A 21,635-nucleotide genomic window follows, 5' to 3' on the forward strand; every position below is an offset into this window, starting at 1 on the left:
TCCATTCATCTCTCCAAATTTTGGGCCTTAGCTGGCCAAGAGTAGCACATACGCCCAAGCCTTGGCCAGGGTTTTTTGGACCCTCCCAGGCGTTTAGGGAGGAGGCAGGCAGGAGTTCATTGTGACCCACCTCTATTTGGGACCTATGGTAGGGTTGCCACATGTCCGTTTCCTCCTTTTTTAGGGTAAAGATTCCAGGCAGGTTTTAATTTAATTTAATTTTTTTGCAAGATGTCCAGGTTTTTTAATGGCAGCATCATGGCAACAGCAGTAGCGAGGTGGAAGGCCATGGTCCCTACGCCCCATCACCCTTGCCAGGCCCACACTCTGGCTCGTGCTGCTTGGCTTGTTTGCTCTCCTCTTTCTCCTCTGAGGCTGTAGCATGGTGGCCAGGGCTGCTGCAGCAATCAGGGCATGACTGCTAGGGGAACGTCTGCTTGGTCCTCTAGGTGCTTGCGCAGTGAGAGGAGGAGGCAAGCAGGGGCAGGAGAAAGGAAAGGTGAGGGCGCTGAGAGCCAAGGGGCAGCAGTAGAGAGTGTCTCTGTGCTGCTCGGGGCAGGTGTGCACAGGCACCCCCCCATTCCAGGGGCAGGGTGAGGGGTGGAGGACAAAAGCAAGTCTAGAATGAGAGACTAGGATAAAATCCACTGTTTCCACAACTTCTCGTTGTGAGCTTTCTATGGGTGAGTTGAGGGTTTGATTGGACCCTGGCTGAGAACCCGAAGGCTGAAAGGGAGGGTGTGTTAGAAGGAAACTGAATTGGTATTGATTTATATGTATTATTGATGATAATAATAAAACTATGTCTTTTTGCAATATTTTGTTTAAATTGTCTGTTGTTGCTTCAGTTTTTTGTTATACCTCTTAGAGGTATTTTTTGATGTATTAAACGGCATAGAAATTAAATACAGTGGTACCTCGGGTTACAGACTCTTCAGGTTACAGACGCTTCAGGTTACAGACTTCGCTAACCCAGAAATAGTACCTCGGGTTAAGAACTTTGCTTCAGGATGAGAACAGAAATCGCACAGCAGTGGTGCGGCAGCAGCAGGAGGCTCCATTAGCTAAAGTGATGCTTCAGGTTAAGAACAGTTTCAGGTTAGGAATGGACCTCCAGAACGAATTACCATATTTTTCGCACCATAGGACGCACTTTTTCCCCTCCAAAAATGAAGGGGAAATGTGTGTGCGTCCTATGGTGCGAATGCAGGCTTTCGCTGAAGCCTGGAGAGCGAGAGGCATCGGTGCGCACCGACCCCTCTCGCTCTCCAGGCTTCAGGAAGCTATCCGCAAGCCTTGCAAGCCCGGCGGGAGTTCCCGCGGGCTCACAAGGCTTGCGGGCAGCAGCCTGCAGCCCCCGCGAGTGTCCGCAAGCCTTGCGCGCCTGGTGGGAGCGCGCGAGGCTTGGCGCAGCAACCTGTCGCCCGAAGCACCGGGAGCCCTCCGGAGGGCTCTCCGTGCTTCGGGCGAGTGTCTGCAAGCCTTGCGCGCCCGTCGGGAGGTCCCGCCGAGCGCGTGAGGCTTCGGGCGGCAGCCTGTCGCCCGAAGCACGCGGAGCCCTCCGGAGGGCTCCCCGTGCTTCGGGCGAGTGTCTGCAAGCCTTGTGCGCCCGGCGGGAGGTCCCGCCGAGCGCACGAGGCTTGGGGCGGCAGCCTGTCACGCGAAGCACGGGGAGCCCTCTGGAGGGCTCTCCGTGCTTCGGGCGAGTGTCTGCAAGCCTTGCGCGCCCGGCGGGAGGTCCCGACGGGCGCGCGAGGCTTGGGGCGGCAGCCTGTCACCCGAAGCACGGGGAGCCCTCCGGAGGGCTCTCCGTGCTTCGGGCGAGTGTCTGCAAGCCTTGCGCGCCTGTCGGGAGGTCCCGCCGAGCGCGTGAGGCTTGGGGCGGCAGCCTGTCACCCGAAGCACGGGGAGCCCTCCGGAGGGCTCCCCATGCTTCGGGCGAGTGTTCGCAAGCCTTGCGCGCCCGGCGGGAGCTCCCGCCGGGCACGCAAGACTTGGGGCGGCAGTCTGCAGCCCGAAGCATGCGGAGCCCTCCGGAGGGTGCCCCGTGCTTCGGGCAGGTGTGCGCAAGGCTTGGGGCGGCAGCCGCGGCTGGGGGGGGAAATAATTTTTTTTAATTCATTCCCCCCCCCAAAAAAAAGAGGTGCGTCCTATGGGCCGGTGCGCCCTATAGAACGAAAAATACGGTAAGTTCTTAACCCAAGGTACCACTGTAATAAAAAAAGTATGCTTTGTAATTGTAAAATAAACTGGTGGGCAATCTGACCTTTTTAAAAGACCTTGCAAGACTGAAGCCAGGGCACCCCTGGCCCTCAGAGCATAAGAATTACCTCATGCAGCTTTTGAGGGAATGGTCATGGCTCAGTGCATGGCTGAGCATGGCTCAGAGAGCCAGTGTGGTGTAGTGGTTAAGAGCAGTAGACTCGTAATCTGGTGAACCGGGTTTGCTTCCCCGCTCCTCCACATGCAGCTGCTGGGTGACCTTCAGCTAGTCATGCTTCTCTGAAGTCTCTCAGCCCCACTCACCTCACAGAGTGTTTGTTGTGGGGGAGGAAGGGAAAGGAGAACGTTAGCCGCTTTGAGACTCCTTCGGGTAGTGATAAAGCGGAATATCAAATCCAAACTCTTCTTCTCAGTGGTGGAACATCTGCACAAAGAAAGCCCTTGGTTGTGTCTTTAGCATCTTTCAGATAGGGCACGAAAAAATCCTCTGTTAGCAACACCAGAGAGCTGCTGTGTAAAGAGCTGCTGCCCATTTGCCCCATGCAGTGAGCCACGTGCAGCACCCAGATCAGGGAAGAACCTTCTCTCTCAGGCTGGCCCGGGCAGGAAGGGGTAGAAAGTACTTTATTTTTCAGCTGACCCTTTTTCAAACCACAAGGTCTACCTGATTCTATCACAGCTTGCCTCTGTGGTCTTGTTTGTGGTCCAGACCCCTGGCTTGTCCCCTGGTCCCGCTTTCCAGATTGCCCTCAGGTACTGATGGTCATGGAGTCCTGACTCTCCAGGCCACTCACTGCCTGTGGTCCAGCCTTGACATGCCACTGGTCTCATAGACAGCACTGAGCTAGATGGACAAATGGTCTGACTCTGTATGAGCCAGCATCTTACGTTCGTGGTCCCCATCACTGCACACTAGGACACAGATAGTCCTCTGCTTTCAGAAAAGAGGAAGAGCGTGGAAGATGTGGCAACAGTTCTTTTTGCTTCTCTAGTTGGGGAAGTACAGTAATACAGTGGGGCTGTGGAGCTTGTGCATGTGTGTGCTCTCTCTCTCTCTTCCCCTTTCGCCTCTGGCAGAGACAGAGTGTGCAGATCAGGTCACTGGTCAGGGCACATCAGCACAACACATCAGCACACTGTAGCTATTGCTTTTATAGTGGCTCCCTCAACTGTTTGCAGAGTGTGTTCATGTAGGTAGGAGCTAGTGCTGCTTGCCAGTGTGGTGTAGTGGTTAAGAGCGGTAGTCTCGTAATCTGGTGAACTGGGTTCGCATCTCCGCTCCTCCACATGCAGCTGCTGGGTGACCTTGGGCTAGTTACACTTCTTTGAAGTCTCTCAGCCCCACTCACCTCACAGAGTGTTTGTTGTGGGGGAGGAAGGGAAAGGAGAATGTTAGCCGCTTTGAGACTCCTGAAGGGGAGTGAAAGGCGGGATATCAAATCGAAACTCTTCTTCTTCTTCTTCTTGCAACATCTCCTTTTCTATCTTCTGGTTTTAAGAGCAGAAATGGAGAGAGCAATGAGAGCTACTTTCTTCATTCTGCAATTTCTTTCTGCGATGCAATTCAGCCTATACTGGCTTCCAATGTGTGTAGATGATCCTTGGGGGAATTACGGGTTTAATTTTCCAGGGTTGCTTGAATATCAACATATATAGCATGGAAGAAGTGGAAGCCAGGATGAAACCTGAAACAAAACAAGCAGTCCCTGGAGGGAAAAGTTGATGTAGTTGGCTGCTAAGTCCAGCACACCAGGGTAATTGGACCATTTGCTGAAAAGAAACTCTCAGTGTCTTCTAATGCAGAACAAAAGTATTCTAATTGGAAAGATCAAAATAGCTTGGCTGCTTGAGATCTGTGTGTCAAGAATGTAAGGAAGGGGTTTAGGAACCATCTCTTTCCTGTTGCAACGTTGTCGCTCTTGGCAGAAATCCTAATGCATTGCACATATTTATTGAAACAAATCAACCTATCCTTTGGCTTAAGGTTTCTCAGCAGTCCATTACAGTGATACCTTGGGTTACATATGCTTCAGGTTACATACGCTTCAGGTTACAGACTCCGCTAACCCAGAAATGGTACCTCGGGTTAAGAACTTTGCTTCAGGATGAGAACAGAAATTGCGCGGCGCAGCAGCAGCGGGAGGCCCCATTACCTAAAGTGGTGCTTCAGGTTAAGAACAGTTTCAGGTTAAGAACAGACCTCTGGAACGAATTAAGTACGTAACCAGAGGTACCACTATATATGCATAAGATGTATGCCTTTGAAAGGCATACATGTCACAGAGTTATGGGCCAGTGCACTATGTGGAGAATAAAGCATACAGTTAAAATGTGACACATGATTATATTACAGTGGACGCTTGGGTTGCAAACGTTATCCATGTCTGCGCACGCACGGGTTGCGATTCAGGGCTTCTGCGCACATGCAAAGTGCGACCGCCAAAACCCGGAAGTAACCTGTTCCGGTACTTCCAGGTTTCGGCAGCCCGTAACCAAAAAAAAACGCAACCTGAAGCATCTGTAACCCACGGTATGACTATATTTTAACGGCTGCTTTTGTCCGTAATTTTATGTCTGCGCACTACAGGCGGTGACAACTTTGTGTGTGTCCAGTTGACACACGACTGCCAGTGAAGGGGTCCTTTTGGACCTGGAAGAGGGCAGAACGGTGGACAGAACAGGGCAGCAAGGGCATTTGTGCGCTCTGCCGACATATGCGGGGGCCAGCAGTGGAAGCCCCCACACACAATGGTTGCCACCTGTATTTTATTCTCCTCCTGTTTTGTATTTTTTATGGTGGTATACCTTGAATGCTATTTAGCTGAGAGGCAGCATATAAACCTTTCAAATAAGTTAGCCAATTAATTTGGGTGAAAATAAAACATGCTTAACTTTATCTCAGTTGCTCTCTTTCTCTCTAATATTTTCATGGTAGTTTTGTCATCATAAACCAGTTTGGCATACAGTACTTTTGTTCTTGTTTCTATGAAGACTTCCTTTTTTAGGTATGATGGTGGTTTTTTTCCTTGGCGTTGAGAATATCCTCTAGTCATTGATTGTGAATATATGGTTTCCTGTGATTTAAAACTTCTACTTAAATAGTAATGAAGTGTTAATGTAAATGGGCTATAAATTAAAATGTGTATCTATATATTGTTGTGTTAAAGAGTTATTAAATAATAGCCGCTATTTTGTTTGCTAAAAAAATATTTTGAAAAGGGCTCTGTATGCATTGAGAAAGTGTGACGAAGAAGCTTTTGAAAGCCTGAAAGAGAATGAGTAACTAAGAGAAGAAAGGTCTCTAGGCGATGAGAACTTACGCCAAAACAAATATATTAGTAGGTTGCCATGTCTTCTTTGATACTACTTCATACATTCCATGCTGATCCTGGTATTGAAAACAGATTTGTGTACTAAGCCTGTTGAGACCAGAGGTTGCAAGCACTTGCAGGCTTCAGCGGTGTATCAGACGTATGTCATTTCCTCTGCCCAGGGAGAAAGTGCTCCTACACCGAACATGGCACTAGGTTAAGCTTTTTAAGTGCTTGGCTTAATTAGCATCTCACTTGTTGACAGAATGCCAGAAATTTAATGGTGTACCTTTAATGCTTATTGATAATTTAAATCATGTTGGTTAGAGCATGGTGCTGATAGTGCCAAGGATGCTGGTTTGATCCCCATATGGGACAGCTGCATATTCCTGCATTGCAGGGGGCTGGACTAGATGATCCTCAGGGTCCCTTCCAACTCTGTAATTCTATGATTCTATGCTGTTATTAAAACATCCTCACATTGTATATCTGAATAATCCTATTAATGTACATAAGCCATAGAAACATCAATGTATTTCAATAAGAGAAGTTCTTTAAAGCAAGCAGCAGTGCTAATAATATACCTTGAATTATTCCTTCCTAGGGCTATATGGAGGATACACAGTAGATTTTGTGTGTGAGAACAGGGCGAGAGGGATTGGGGAGGGAGGGAGATGAAGTGGAGTCTTTGGATAACCAGAATTTAAATAATTGAAATGCATGATGTCATGATCAAGGATAGCCATTTTTGTATATTATGATTTGGAATATAAGGGAGTTTTCTGCCAATTCTCTAATTTGAGAAGTAAGAGCTGAACATGTTCCTGCCTGATTTGGCATTGTGTAGTATGGAGGTATTTCATCAAATCATAGAATGCAGATTATTATCAAATGAGTTGGCGTGATGTACTGTATTAGAACAGAAGTATGATACTAACAATTGAAAATCATACTCTTTCTGTTTTCTTTCTTTTGTTCTATAATCCCCTTTCTTAGAAAGTAAATCAAAAGGTCTTCAGTGGGTGATAGATACAACCATTGCATATCCCAAAGCTGAACCCCTAGACATCCAGACCTGGATTCTTGGCTACAGGCGACCAACAATTACACATGTACATTACAGGTAGGAAAAATATGTTTGTCTTCTGTTAATTTTAAATCGAGACCGGGGAAAAATATATTAGGTACTTGTCTTTTGGAATATGACTGGCTTGAAATAAAATTTTCACATTGCTTTCTTCCTCAAAACTCTTCATTTTTGGACAAGCAAATAATTTTCAGTAAGGTAACTTGGGGTGTATGTTTGTAGATAGAAGTTTCTGGGAATAGGTGGGTTTTTTACCTCCCAATAGCATAAGAAAGTCAGACTATGATAACATACTCCTTGAATTAAAGCCAGTACTTTAGTTATGGTCAAATGTGTCTTTTGAAAACCAAAGCAAGGAAGTTGTTCCTTGCTTGGCTAATAATTGGTTGTAGAGACCCTATCCATCCATCCATGGTGATCTTACATAACATCATACAATGTGGCTCTTGCAAATGTGGCAAACATTTACTGGGTCTGCCCATGACATCTGTAATGAAGAATGCTGAATGCCAGGTCAATCTGCAATGAACCATGCGGATCCATGCTTTGATCATGGATGAACAGGTGTATCACCAAGACCTGCTCATCAGGTGTGACGTCAGACATCAGTCCTGCACATTTGCCAAAGAAGTCTGGTTAGTCTTGCGTTCACCCGCCATATGTCCACCCTGCGTTTACATGTATTTGCCCTGCAATCAATAGTAGTGTTTACTACAAGACTCGCTTTCAATGTATCTACCCTGGATTTGCCACACACAGCATAAAGTGGTCCTCTGATAATGGCACAAAGCAAGTTGATAGAGACTTTGGAAAAATTACTGAATTGTGGGGGCCAATTAAATTTAGTTTTAATGCATAAAGCCTACAACTAACAGACCATTGAGTGCAGGCTAGAGAGTGGGGGTTGAGCCCACCTTTCCACAGTGACTTGTCACTAAGTCTGGCTGCTAAGTTGCTTCTCTGTTGAGTTACCTGAAATAACTTGGGAGAAATATATTTGGAAGAGGAGAAGGGTCAGCATTTACTGTTTTCTTCTGTTCTTTCTTTCTCGGGTCCAGTTTGGAGAGCCATTCCTGTCTGGTTTATGAATCCAGTAACAAGTGCTCCTCCCTTACCCCTTTGCTCCTTCCATCACACACTGTCTTCACCATGAAGATCCTGACCTGCATTAAGCCAGATTCCCCCACTTTTTGTGTAATGCAAAACTCTGCTTTAGAACAAGCCAAGATCTTCAGGCTGAAGCTGGCACACAGCGGAAGGAGAGAAGGGTTTAAGGAGGGTTATTATATTCGATACAAAAATAGTCAAGTGGGTTTATTATATTTATTTTAGAAATGTATGTTCCCCTTTTTCTTCAGTCCACTTACCGTTCCAGAGTTCAGCTCCATAGAAAATGTTCTGCATAATTTCAGCAGAAGCCAGCTGTGCACAGTTTCAGTTGCCTGTGATACTATCAAGGAACATTTTACCCTCCCATGTAACCCCTGGAGCAGTTTTGTACTTTATATGGTGACAATTGAAAGGCATGCAGCAGTTTTTAAACATTAAAAAGGTGAACCTTCTACTTGAAGCATTAAGGGAGAGAGGTAAGACCAGTGGTCAAGTCAGGAATCTACTGGTATTCATGCAGTTGTGAATCCAGGAGACCAGGATGACAGATCAGTGGGGGAAATGCTTGGGTGGGGGAGAACATTTGAACAGAGCTGAGACCTGGCACTTCATAATCCTATTCAGTCATCTCCCAGGTCTCCCTTGAGAATGTGTATTGTATAAAACATTGCACGCACAGCTGCAGCCTGTTCTTGCAAATCTTTTCAGTGTTGTGAATTAGAGTTTAAATAGCACTCAGAAATCTGCTGAAGGTAATGAAAACATAACAGTGTAGGAAGGGCGAATGAAAGGTGGAATGGCAAACAGAATCCTATTATGAAAGACTTTTTCTTTTGGAGACTAAACTCAACTAGTCATTTCATGCCTTTAACTTGAAGGCCAGTGCACAGCAGTCTTACATAAGAGAAGCCAAAAGGCACTTACGTTAAAGAGCTCGCTAATGAGAGTGGAGAGCAGCTACTTTCTTGACCTTTCGATATCTCCCAGGCTTGTTGAAGCTAAAACGTAATAGCAAGATCCTGGAGAAAAAAGAGAGGCTGTGATGATGTGAATGGAAATTTATTGGTGAAATGAGTAAGATAAATATTTGGTGGTTGTGAGCGTGAAATTTCCATTCAGTAAATTAACTTTTTGTCATGGGGCAATGAAACAATGTTCCTCTAGCTAGCCATCCTATTATGATATGTATAATGAATGCTGGGGGGGGGGTGCAATTTGATCTTGTGTTTTTGAATATTTGGGGCATAGGGTTAAGTGCTATGGTGATGGCACTATAGGATGCTCTTCCTTTGAGGACTGACCCTGGCTGTTGTGGCATAAATGATGCTGTTCTGACATTAAGGAAACTCCTGTTTGGTGCAGAATTGCCCCCCAAACGCTCTCATTTGCGGCAGGTAGCAGGGATATAGGGCCATACTTGTCAGTACTTTGCTTACTGGATTGAAATTCTGAATCCAGGGAACTAGAATGAGTTCAGGAACAGAAGGCACTGCATATGTACAGACATGTTTTATTTACATATGAATAGAATGATAAAGGTTGAAGATGCAATGGGAACTGGCCTTGAGAAAGGAGCAGAGGAAAGTTGGAGAAGAAATGCGCCAGGATAAATATGCTTGATGGACGCTCCTCATTGTGAAATATGAATTGGACTGGTTGGGTACAGGGAACCAATGTTTGAATATAAGAACTTTCAGAGTCTGCATTTTGCAAAAAAAAAAGGTGTGTTGACAAGGCGGTAGGAGAGCGTCCTTAGTGGCTGCACTGATTGCATCTTCCTTCCTAGGGAGAACTGTTTTGCCTCCTCTTTAATAGTCTTTCACCAACAGGTGAGGACTTTTTCTTTCTTTTTTCTTTTGCTTAGACACGCCCTCGGATTGATTGTATTTGTCTAAGGTATTTGAAAAGAAGTGTAACTGAAGAAGTGTGCATGCACACAAAAGCTTATACCTAGAACAAACTTTGTTGGTCTCTAAGGTGCTACTGGACAATTTTTTATTTTTTTTATTTCGCCTGCATCAAACCAATACAGCTACCTACCTGAATCTAAGGTATTTGAAGTGTGCCCCTAAAGATTGTTGCAAGAGATAAGTCCAACAATTGGTCACTTTTTTAAAAAGTGTAATGGGTTATGCAAACAGTTCTTCTGAAAATAGAATTAATAAATAAATAAATAGTGGAGAATATGCCAGGTCCTGTTCCAGAGTTCACCTGATTCACCTTACAAATGGGAAATTATTTCATATGTCTAGTGTACTGTTCTTTCTGTCTTTGAAATGCAGGATTTTTCCAATTAAAGATGTACCTGTTGAGCCTGCAGCCCTCACCATTTGGTTGTATCAACGGTTCATTGAAAAGGAGGATCTTTTGTCACACTTTTACAAAACAGGTAACACTTTCTTAAGATAAAAGCAAGCATTTTAAATATTCATCTGCTTTCAACCGTGTTTTCACTTAATGGTCAACTAATTAGAAATCTAGGATTAAGTTGCCCACTATCATTAGAGATGTGAAGGTGGACATTTTCTCCCAATCTTTCTGTTGGTTTGTTTTCCTGTTCTACCTCCCCCCCCCCCCAACAAAAAAAAATGGAAAAATTGGGAAAGCCCTATGGTTTCTCCCAATTTTCCTCGGTTTTCCCCAAGCCACCCCATCTCTAGTTATCATCTCAGGTCTTGGACATTGCATTTCTAAAGTACCTGAATTTTGCGGAACTTTTTTTTTTTTTTGTATTGTTGGCTTTGTTATGTGCCTGTTAATAAATAAAATATTGAGAAATGATTTTTTTTTAAAAAGTATTGAACGTGCCACTTTCAGCCCAGTCCTCTACGTGTCTACTGAGAAGTAAGCCTCATTGAATTCAGTAGAGCTTTTATTGCAGCATGAATTTTAAGATTGCAGGCATGGGATCAGCCATGCGGGTAATGCAAAAGTTGGCGTTACATATTCTCTTACTGTCTTGCTGCACTTCGTGATGCTATTGCATATGAGTCTAGATGCAGAGCGGCATGAGCCTTTGGGAAGGGCAACTGGAAAGTTCTCCTTCCACAGTAGCTGGAGGGAATGTTCTGACATGTGAAGGGGGGAAAGCTTAACTTGTAAACAGTGGTAATGCTGAAGTGAAGGAAGATTCCCCAGTGAGCATTGAAGCATTTTAAAATGCACATGTTATTTTAACTTTATTTGCTGCTACCATGCTGCCCGAGGTAGTTCTTAACAAATGTTTACAAATCTCATTCTGAAAGCCTAACCCAGGCTTACTCAGACTTGGCCCTCCAGATGTTTTGAGACTACAATTCCCATCATCCCTGGCCACAGGTTCTGCTAGCTAGGGATCATGGGAGTTGTAGGCGAAAAACATCTGGAGGGCCGAGTTTGAGGAAGCCTGGCCTAACCGATTGAGCCCTTTTTCACTAGGAAGATCCAAGTAATCAGTTCCCCACCCTATGCACATTAGGGAAATCTGATACCATCTATAGTTGGAGGTTCCTTTACAAATAAATAGTTTAACCTGCCCTTTGGATCCTTTCCAACTCTACAGTTCTATTTTTCTAATTACTACATACGCCACACATCCAGTATATTAATGTGTATACAAATCTGCCAACCCGTTGTCATGCTGTCTCATTGCAGAAATGGCGCAGCCGTTGCTTCCTTAATTTCACTTGAAATTCAGGAAAATTAAAGAGGGCCTAAGAAGCTAAACAAATCCGAAATCCTGTAGATCCAATTCTGCCTTTTCTCTTACTGCAGAGAAGAAGAAAACACACTAGCAAAACTTAATTATGTTATGAGAAGGATTTTAAAGTCTGGCTTGTTGAGTAACCCGTATCTTGATGAATAAGAGCCAGTGCTGTGCTACATCTGCATTGCGCTGAGTTCTTGTTCTGTCCATGATGTGGCAACACTCTGAAAAGGCAGCTTGAATGTGCAACTAACAGACTGTTCCTTCTCTTCCAGGAGCGTTCCCCCCTTTGCAGGGACAGACAGAAATTGTTTCCCGGGAGATGACCCTTAGCAATTTGTGGCTAATACTCGTACAGTTGTTTGCATTTTTGTCAGGTGGTATGTGGTACTGCATTCTTCAGTATTTTTATCAATGCCTATTTTAAAAGGTGAATGAATGGGACCTAAGAACAAGAGGAACTTGGTACTTTACAGAGTGCATCATGTTATGTTCAAATGTGAATATACCAGGATAAAGGAACATTACTGGATGGACTTTCTCCCCCTTCGGGAATTTTAAACTCCGCTAGGAGAGAGAATCAGTAACACAGCAACCTAATGATGTATTTTAAGAACTGTCCATATTTTTAAAGGGTGTGTCTTCCTCGCACATCCACGTCAGCAAATTCGGTGTTTGAACAGGAGATACAATTATACAACCACCACAGGTGAACATCTGCAGCAAGATTGCTTTCACCGCAGGTAGTATTCAGCATTGTAGTAAAAACTCGGAATCTTCAGCAACTTTCTCTCCAGTAGCCTGTACTGCAAGTCTTGTGGTAGAGATCCCTCATCTGCACAAGCTCAAGTTGTATTGTAATTAATCATGCTGGATCTGTTTAATGTACTCTGCAGACCTGGTTATGGTATTGTGACTGCCCCATGTTACCTGTTTAGTAGAGACCTCTATCTCTTCTTCTTCTTCTGAAAAAAAAATATCTCAGTGAGATCTTGTATGGGAAAGCTAAAAAAGGAAAAGCGCTCTGCAAAAGGCATTAACTGTGTCATGAAGTATTGAAGAAATTGTGCATACCTCATTGACCCATCTGTTCTTACCATGTTTTCTGTCTTCAAATCTCTTGAGAGCATCCTCTCTTAAAGGTACTTCACATATGGCACATCACATAACCCGCTTCCCGTTTTGGTTTTACAATGCATTTTGTAAATTGGGATCTTTTCTTTCTTTCTTTTTTGCAAAACAATTTTGAAAATGCAATACAGTGATAGAAAAGAGCATAGCTTGAAAGGAATTTAGATGCTGTCCATGACAGATTGGATTCTTGATAGCTATTAGCAGTTCAGAAAGGTCTGTGGATTGCCATCCCTAAAGTGTACCTGTTGCCACAGTCTAGCCCAGGTGATATGGGTGGGTGTTGTTTTTAACCTTTATAGAGGCCTTTATTTCCATTTGACACAACAGTACCTGGAACATCCATGTGAGGGTTTATGCCAAGCACCACAATTCTTTGCTTATAGGAAAAATAAAATAAAAGGAAGTTAGCAGGGTCATGAAACAGTATATCTAGTCACTGGGTAAAACGTTTGCTTTACCATCCTGAACTAATGTAAAAATTCTCTGAACCATGAAGAACGTTATGAAATCTGCCATCTTGCTGAAAAATGTCACTGTCATAGAAAGGGAATTTTAATTTAAGAGGCAGACTGGCACTAAAGCAGGATTTCAGGTTATAATGTTACAGTTTTATAATGGTTTTGAAGGAAAGATATTTGTTATCTATCACTCTTGGAACGTTTGGCATCCTGTCTGTATCACTATATGAAGATATATTTAAAAAGAACCATTCCTAGGAAACAGTTCCTAATTTCCACATACAGACGTGCAAACGAAGCTTGAATGACAGAATGTTGTCTTTTTATGGACTGTAAGTTTTTCTAAGAGCCAAGCCAACAGTAGTTGTCTGTGCTAAGTTTGAGGTATATATTCTCCTGGTTTTCCCCTGCCCAAAATCACATGAGAACCAATTTTGGTGAGTAGTATACAAAATAAAAATATAAAACCACAGCATCATCCTTTTTTCTTTTGCTTTGAGTGGGGAAGAGGGGGAATGGGAAGAGATGAATTTCCCCTAGCTATGGGAATGAAATGTCACCTTACTGAATGCAGGCGAATAGTCTTTTTAAATAATGAAAAGCATTTTAGCATGGATGATGGCAACATCCGCCATTCATTCTAGAAGATAACTCCGGTACATTTCACTGGAATGAGACCACCGCAGATACAATACAAAAAGTCAGTTTGCCGTTCAGAACTGCTTTTTGAACTTCATGCAAACTTAAGGATAAAACATAGAAATAAAATCCATTTTAAGTAAAGCACTTCTTGCAGAAGGAAGCCTTTGGGGGGTGGGAGTGGCCAGAGTTCTTTGGTTTTTAATCCTCCTTGCCTTGTTGAGTTATAGCAAGCAGTTTGCTTCATTTGTTACGGAGTTCATTTCTGGTAATGGTGTATGTAGCTTCGATCCTGAATGACAAACATCTTGAACTGGGATGCAAAGCGGCAGCTGCTGTTTTAGTGTATAATTTATTTGGACATACAACCTATTTTAGGAAGGGCATGATTACACTGAAAATGAAGACTTGCATCCATGGGCATAGCCAGGATTTGGGGGAGGCAGAACCGACATGATTGGTCAGTTAAGTATTTCTATTGTTTTACTTGATGGGGGGGGCAACTGCTCCCCCTGCCCCCTTTTGGCTATGCCCATGCTTGCATCTAAATGTAGGCAGTGAAAACTAGGTATGCGTTGTGCTGCTTCATCAGACTTCCTGTTTGTTCTGCTATAGCTGCATTGAATTCAGCAGAACCATAATCCAGAGTACATTTGGGGAATACAGAAGAATGGAAAGCTAGTTAAGAGAACATTTTTAAAATGTGTGTATATATACATGAAATGATGTATATATGCAGTAGCTTGGTTCAGTCTGTTTTGAGTACAGTAGTTCAGTTGAAAACACCCTGTGTTAATGGTGGCTTGAGCCTTCCATTTAATACAGCATTTCATAGTGAGTGAGGCTTCAACATAGGCATCTGGTTGGCCACTCTGAGAAGAGGATGCTGCCATTGGCCTGTTCCAGCAGGCTCTTTTGTTCTCATGAGTGGACATTGTCCTGGGTTGTCTGCTGCTTACAAAGAGGAGACAGGGGATTCATTGCCTCTTGGAATATAATGAACTTCCTCAACATCTTTTGCATCACCTAATCCCACATAAGACAGTATCTTACAATTCTGTATCCAAATTGTAGAGTTGGAAGGGACCCAGGGGGTCATCAGTTCCAACCCCCTGCAATGCAGGAATTTCAACTAGATCACACTGACCATCCAGCCTCTGCTTAAAAACCTCCAGTGAAGTCCACCAACTTCCAAGGGAGTCCGTTCCACTGTTAAACAGCTCTTGCCATCAGAAAGTTCTTCCTAATAATATTAATAATAATAATTTTGTTATTTAAGTCCCACCCATCTGAGTTGCCCCAGCCACTCTGGGCGGCTTCCAACACATATAAAAACATAATAAAACATTGGACATGTTTAGTCAGAATCTCCTTTCTTGTAACTTGAATCCATTGGTTTGAGTTTGATGAGCACCTCGCAGTTCCATCTTTGCAGCAGCTAGCTCACCTTACAATTCATGTTCCTCTATGTAAGCATACAATGAAAGAGGTGCATTTATATAATGGCATCAGAATAGCTGGAAGATTAGAAAGGGGCCACTAATTTGTGTTGAACTACTTCAATAGGCACCCTTTCTTTCTCTCCAAAAACACTGTAGAGTCAGCTCATCCCATGCTGAAGCTTACCATACTTGTATGCCATCTTACGGACATTAGCAGCCATGGGACATATATTGATGCATTGGGGTCATCATGCAAAACTCACCTGGCAATTCAGACATTGTGACTCTCTAACACACACGTGCATTTTTCAGCAGCGTGACTGGATGATGTAATGTTAGAATTGACTCTCAATAATAATTATTTTATTATTTATTAAATTTGTATACTGCCCTTTATCCGTAGAATTACAACACAAAGAACACAAAGTACATGATAAAAATAAGAACTGAAACAAACTATTAATCCCTCCCTCCCACAGCACACTTAAAAGGGCATCAGATGTTAGTTGGCCAACGGCCTGCTTGAAGAGGAACGCTTTTATCTGGCGCCAAAAGGTGTATAATGAAGGCACCAGCCGAACCTCCCTGGGGAGAGCATTCCACAATAATGAGGGCTGCTTTGGCAAAGCCTGAATGGTGGATGGCTAACACCCACTCACAAAGCTCGATTTACTATGGCCTGCATATTTATTTTCTATCCAGAATAGTTTGTGTAGAATAATATGCCCAGCGGAACATTGTTTTAACAAATCTAACGGTTTTACATGAGACAGTTCCATTTAAGCAATATGGAACGGTAGAAAACACAAGGATAAAAATTAGGATGCTTTCTCAGGTTTGGTGTGGGTGTTGGGAGATTCAGCTGAACCTATTCTTAGTCTTGCAAATTTGCATCAGTATGTTAACTAGGTAGTGTAAACCACCAACTGAAGAAGCTTGTAAGTGTTTTGAAGGCTAACCATTTATTAACAAGAAACCATCACAGCCTTAACTGTTTTAAAGTGATGCGTGCCATTCACACAGATCCCTTCCTCCCCACTCTTTGAGTTGATAGTCCCTGTTCTGAAAGCTTTCTTAACGTCTATGCATTATGCTGTTTTTAGCAAGAACTTAAGTTACAATTGTAAACCTTACTTTAAAGATCCAAAGGTTTTGTGGTGTTCAGGAAGCAAGACCATACTCCTTTCAAATCCAGCCAAAATATGAGAGATGTCAGGTCTGGTCTGCAAGCGTGTGTTTTTGCAACTTGGTTTGTTCAGCATATGACTCACAACTAAATGTGCGAACTGCTTTTATGGAAAAGCATTGCATTGCGAAGTAATGTTAAGTGATGGCTCATTGAGAGATAGAGCATGAGTCTGTGAACTGGGCCAGTCTAATACAATTATGCAAACCATGCCTAACCTACTAACATCTACTCCACAGCTTCTTTTCATTTTAATGGGGACCCCCATATTATATCCTAACGCTGCAGCACTTGGTGTTCTGTGCCCCAAAGCTGCCATCCATCCTCTTGACTGTTCAGTGCAGAGCATCGTCCCATCTGTCCGTAGAAAACAAGGATACCAAACAGCTGTGGGGGGCAGCAGTTAAGGCTTTGAGAATTTCCTCTAGACAAAATGTTACATGCACTTGGGACCAAAGTTAATGAATTTCTTTCTGGACTTCTCAGCGTGCAGGTTGGTATGAAGGAATGGCACTGACACTTGGCCTTTGGCCGTGGATTTCTGTTTCTCCCAAAAACAAACACAATGAAGCTTACAGCTGAAGCTACCATACTGGCGAGAGGTAGCAGGGGGAGGGGAGCCACATGAAAATGTACGTATGAAATGCCATGTTTTGCAGAGTTACACGCTTGGTTTTGTAAGGAGGGAGTTGGAAGATTAAACTGCAAGGTCATCACAATTAGTTGTGAATTACTTTTGTTACTCTTGTACAAAACTTGTAGGTTGTCCTGTTGTATACCTGTCTGCGAAAATTCCTTAAACATACGGTGGCTTTGAGAAAGTCTATGCATTTTATTGTTATACTTCTTAAATGTCCAGTACAACCTTGCATTGAATTTCCTCCTTGATGGTGATGAAGATGATGGGGTTTGGGATGCCATATTCTTTAGTTTGGTCTTTCGTCCTCTCTTTTGTGTAACTGTTTTTCTTCCCCTTTTATTTTATGCCATATGTGATTGGAATGATTACAGGCACCATGGTGTAAGTCTGTTAAAGGACTGGTCACATTTGGATTTTGTGCTTCGAGTTGATTTTTCTTTATCAAAATAAATAACCAATCAACATTCTTCTTTTTTTATACTTCCGCAGATACCAAAAATGCTTTCCTCTTCGCAGGCAAATATATGGCATTATTGGGTTTGGAGTTTCTGTTTTCCATGTTACAGTTGTTAATAGACAAGAAAGGGAAATAATGTGCCAGGTTCATTTTGTTTCCCATAAAACATTGAATCGGTTGAGTTAATTGTTCTTGCTGCAAGTTTGTATGCGTGTAAGCTAAATATATGGTTTGTTAATTCTGCTTCCAGCTGGAATAGTTCTATTTATAGCTCTCAGGAATAGCATAGAGACTCGTCTTTTTCTGCAAGAAGGGACTGGATTGTCACCTGCCATTTTAACTCAGTCACGGTAATATCTGCATAAATGTTTGCAGAGATCTAGCGACCAATATAAAGGTATGAACATTTCAGAGTTGCTTAAGGGAAAGAAGGAGGCTGCTGCTGCCATAACGTATCTTTGTTTGTTTGTTTGTTTGTTTGTTTGTTTGAAATGTATGCAACCACTTTAAAGAACGTTTAGCTTAAAATAAGCAATACAGGGTGCCATGGACCTACTGTCCTGTGATGCAGCGCTCTAGTAACACTAAGGCCTGGTTCAGGTTAAAAGCAACCCCACAGGGAGAAGGTGTGGCTTTGTAAGCTGGCAGAACTACTGTAGAGACACTAATTTGCAAGCGCAAATGGGAGTTGCCTCTATGGCCGTGATTGTGCAATGACACAACCCTTTTTGTGAGTTGCCACTATAGCTCAGATTTGCACATGGCTGGGTAGGGCGTGCTATAAAAACACCATCCGAAGTTGAGTCCTACGCAAACCTGGTGGAAGCCCTGGTTGTTTGCACGGAGGCGCCATTAGTCTGAACCCTTAGTCAAGCGGTGTCAATGTTTTAAGCAAAGTGGCCGTAATAGGAAAGTAGAAACAAATGGAACTCTTAGGAGCGAGCCGAAGCACATTGCACAGTCCAAAGAACTGTGCATTGTGGTTACTGTCTACCTCTTTGTTTCACCTCTGGATTTTGTTTGGGTTTGGATTTGTGTTCTTTGTGCTGATGATGAAAGTGTTATTTTTTAAATCAAAATCAAAACGAGGGTAGGGGGAATGAAGTTTAAAGCACTACAAGATCCGGTGCTGACCAGCCCTGTTCTGCACGTCCTTGACAAAAGCCATTGTTTTTAATTCCTAATATAAATAATGTTTGTAAAGTTCCTTCCTGCTAGGGGGAAAATATGTATTTTTAAAAGGGGGGAAATCTGTCTTTTGGCTATAAGAATGTCAGCTGTATGAGCAGGTGTGATCATATCATAACATGCTGATTGGATATAAATCAATAAAGTTTATACCTCTCAGGACTCTTTGTGCTTGGTTTTTTGGGTAATCTGTTAGCATGCTCTGTGGATTCCCCAGCTCCAACATGTGGGCAGAGAGAATGTGATGCACTGATTCTGGTCATGTGAATTATGTAATGTACCTTGGCCAGAAACTAACACAAATTTGTTGACTTGGGTATCAGAATGGCATTGGAAAAATAGCAAAGGCCACAGTGGAAATGAGGTTAGAGGTTGCAAAGGAGTATGTTGGAAAGCATTTGCCAGACTTTACAAGCCAGTCTAGATCTAAGTACAGTGGTACCTTGGTTCTCAAACTTAATCCGTTCTGGAAATCTGTTCCAAAACCAAAGCGTTCCAAAACCAAGGCACACTTTCCCATAGAAAGTAATACAAAATCCATTCCAGACTTTTAAAAACAACTCCTAAAAGAGCAATTTAACGTGAATTTTACTATCTAACGAGACCATTGATCCATAAAATGAAAACAATAATGTACTGCAGTCACACAATCAATCAATCAGTAGCTGAACTGGGTTCCACACAGTCACAAAAAAACCCCGCAAAAACAAAAACACAAAATAAACAGCAAAAACAGACAGACCTAAGCATAACCCTCAAAACGGAGCACGTTCAACTTCCGAAAAAAGTCTGCAAACCGGAACACTTACTTCCGGGTTTGCAGTGTTTTGGTTCCAAGTTGTTTGAGTACCAAGGCGTTTGAGAAGCAAGGTACCACTGTACATCAGAAATGGAGTGAGCTACCAGAAGGGGCATTCACTTTCATTTTTACACCACTGCTGAAAGTTTTGCTGGGTGTGTCTACTCAAACATGTTTGTATATGATCAGTGTTATAAAATTACAGGTTCAGGAAGGGGACAGGGAAACTCACTGTCACTCCTCATGGACTAGAAAGAAGGATTAGCACTCGTGAGTTACCATAATACCAAAACAGCAACAATAAGTCAATGGCAATGCTGCTTAATTTCCTGTTTCCCTTTTACTGCCACAAATTTTTTGAGAGACCCCTGAATAGATGGCCTACTGTAGGTGCAATGCAATTCTGAGTGCATAGATGTGCCAAACGAAACAAAAGAGGGGGAAGCATATTAATTTGTTGACAGACATAAAGTCTAAGAAATTTGTTGTGTTCCTTTGTAGCCAGTTATATCTATCCTTGAGCCATTCCCTCAAAGCTCTGCAAATAGGAGTCCTGGATGTAACAGAGCAGGGGGGATTCTGCACGGTTGTTATTTTTGGGTGAGATTCAGTCACAACATCAACAAAATCAGGTTGCACAATTAAAGCTGTTTTGGCACACTTGCACAAGATACTTGCTCCCCCCCCCCCAAAAAAAAGAATTCAGACACTTTGAAATTAGGAAAGCAATGGGGCATTGCATCTGGAATGTGTGGGATAACACTTACTGGACAGAAGAAGTGTTTATCACTGCCCTAAGGAGTCTCAAAAGGGACTCGGGTGGCGCTGTGGGTTAAACCACAGAGCCTAGGACTTGCCGATCAGAAGGTCGGCGGTTTGAATCCCCGCGACGGGGTGAGCTCCCGTTGCTTGGTCCCTGCTCCTGCCAACCTAGCAGTTCGAAAGCATGTCAAAGTGCAAGTAGATAAATAGGTACCGCTCCTGCGGGAAGGTAAACGGCGTTTCTGTGCACTGCTTTGGTTCGCCAGAAGTGGCTTAGTCATGCTGGCCACATGACCTGGAAGCTTCCTCAGCCACTAAAGTGGGATGAGCGCCGCAACCCCAGAGTTAGTCACGACTGGACCTAATGGTCAGGGGTCCCTTTACCTTTACCTAAGGAGTCTCAAAGCGGCTAACAATCTCCTTTCCCTTCCTCCCCCACAACAAACACTCCATGAGGTGAGTAAGGCTGAGAGACTTCAAATAAGTGTGACTAGTCCAAGGTCACCCAGCAGCTGCATGTGGAGGAGACCCGGTTCACCAGATTACGAGTCCACTGCTCTTAAACACTACACCACACTGGCTCTCAGAACATCATATAATGTCCGCGCCACAGAACATCATATAATCTCCCCGCCAGCTAATCCAAAGGCATGCTTAATAAATATCAGGTGCTGCTGAACCTCCCTACAAAGTTTGTCTAAACATATCAGGATTAATGCTCCATAAACTGTATGGAAATGACCAATGTGTCTATTTTGGAGTGGGGCTTCTGGGCATAGCTGTCAACTTTTCCCTTTTCTTGCAAGGAATCCTGTTCGGAATAAGGGAATTTCCCTTTAAAAAGGGGGAACGTTGACAGCTATGCTTCTGGGTGTTAAGAAGAGGGGGTGAGATTCTTCTTTAATGAATGATGGCAGCATCCAATGCCAGGTAGAAGAATACATGGAGAATAAGTGGTTGAAATGTTAAATCTTTTAAAGCATTAGGTCTTTTAGCTCAGCCTTGTTGATGTGATAGGAAGGACAAACCTAATGCAAAACTTGAGTGTTTGTTAAAGGTACATACAGCAAAGTCAGGAGACCAGGTGGAATAATTAGCACCAACGCTGACTTAAGAACACAGTCACATGCTTCTTGCTGTTTATGCAAATATGCATTTAAGGAGTTTAGGTAGCACATTCATCTATTTTTATCATCTATGTTTTATTCAGAAGTTAAATGTAAAGCTGCAAACAATAAAGAAGCTCATTTTCAATTAGGCTGCATGTGGTTTCAAAAACGAGATATATGTAGCATGTGAAAATGCCATACAATACTATCAAGTGCCAATTCCAAGACTCAAACTGAGGGTTCCTTTGTTTCTTTCTTTTTAGAATTCTCTTTATTTTTGTAAACTGTGTAACAGTTATCTTAAATATATATATATATATATATATATCAAGCAATAGGAAGCATGGGGTCATTGGGGATTACATCCAGATTGCTTGCTTATTTATTTACTAGCAATGTTATACC

At 43.0% G+C, this 21,635-nt stretch overlaps 1 protein-coding gene across 2 annotated transcripts in view; it reads left to right on the forward strand.

The window, feature by feature from the left end:
• The window catches only part of LPGAT1 (lysophosphatidylglycerol acyltransferase 1), a 60,151-nt gene extending 46,671 nt beyond the window's left edge, over positions 1 to 13,480 (forward strand). For both annotated transcript variants that reach the window (XM_053383241.1, XM_053383240.1), the window contains 3 exons: positions 6,531 to 6,657; positions 10,014 to 10,120; positions 11,692 to 13,480. In XM_053383241.1, coding sequence (XP_053239216.1) covers positions 6,531 to 6,657; positions 10,014 to 10,120; positions 11,692 to 11,843 — 386 coding nt within the window. In that variant the 3' untranslated portion in view covers positions 11,844 to 13,480. The remainder of the gene's footprint in view (positions 1 to 6,530; positions 6,658 to 10,013; positions 10,121 to 11,691) is intronic.
• The last annotated feature ends 8,155 nt before the right edge of the window (positions 13,481 to 21,635 follow it).

Source organism: Podarcis raffonei, chromosome 3 (assembly GCF_027172205.1).
Source record: "Podarcis raffonei isolate rPodRaf1 chromosome 3, rPodRaf1.pri, whole genome shotgun sequence".
Lineage (NCBI taxonomy): Eukaryota > Metazoa > Chordata > Lepidosauria > Squamata > Lacertidae > Podarcis > Podarcis raffonei.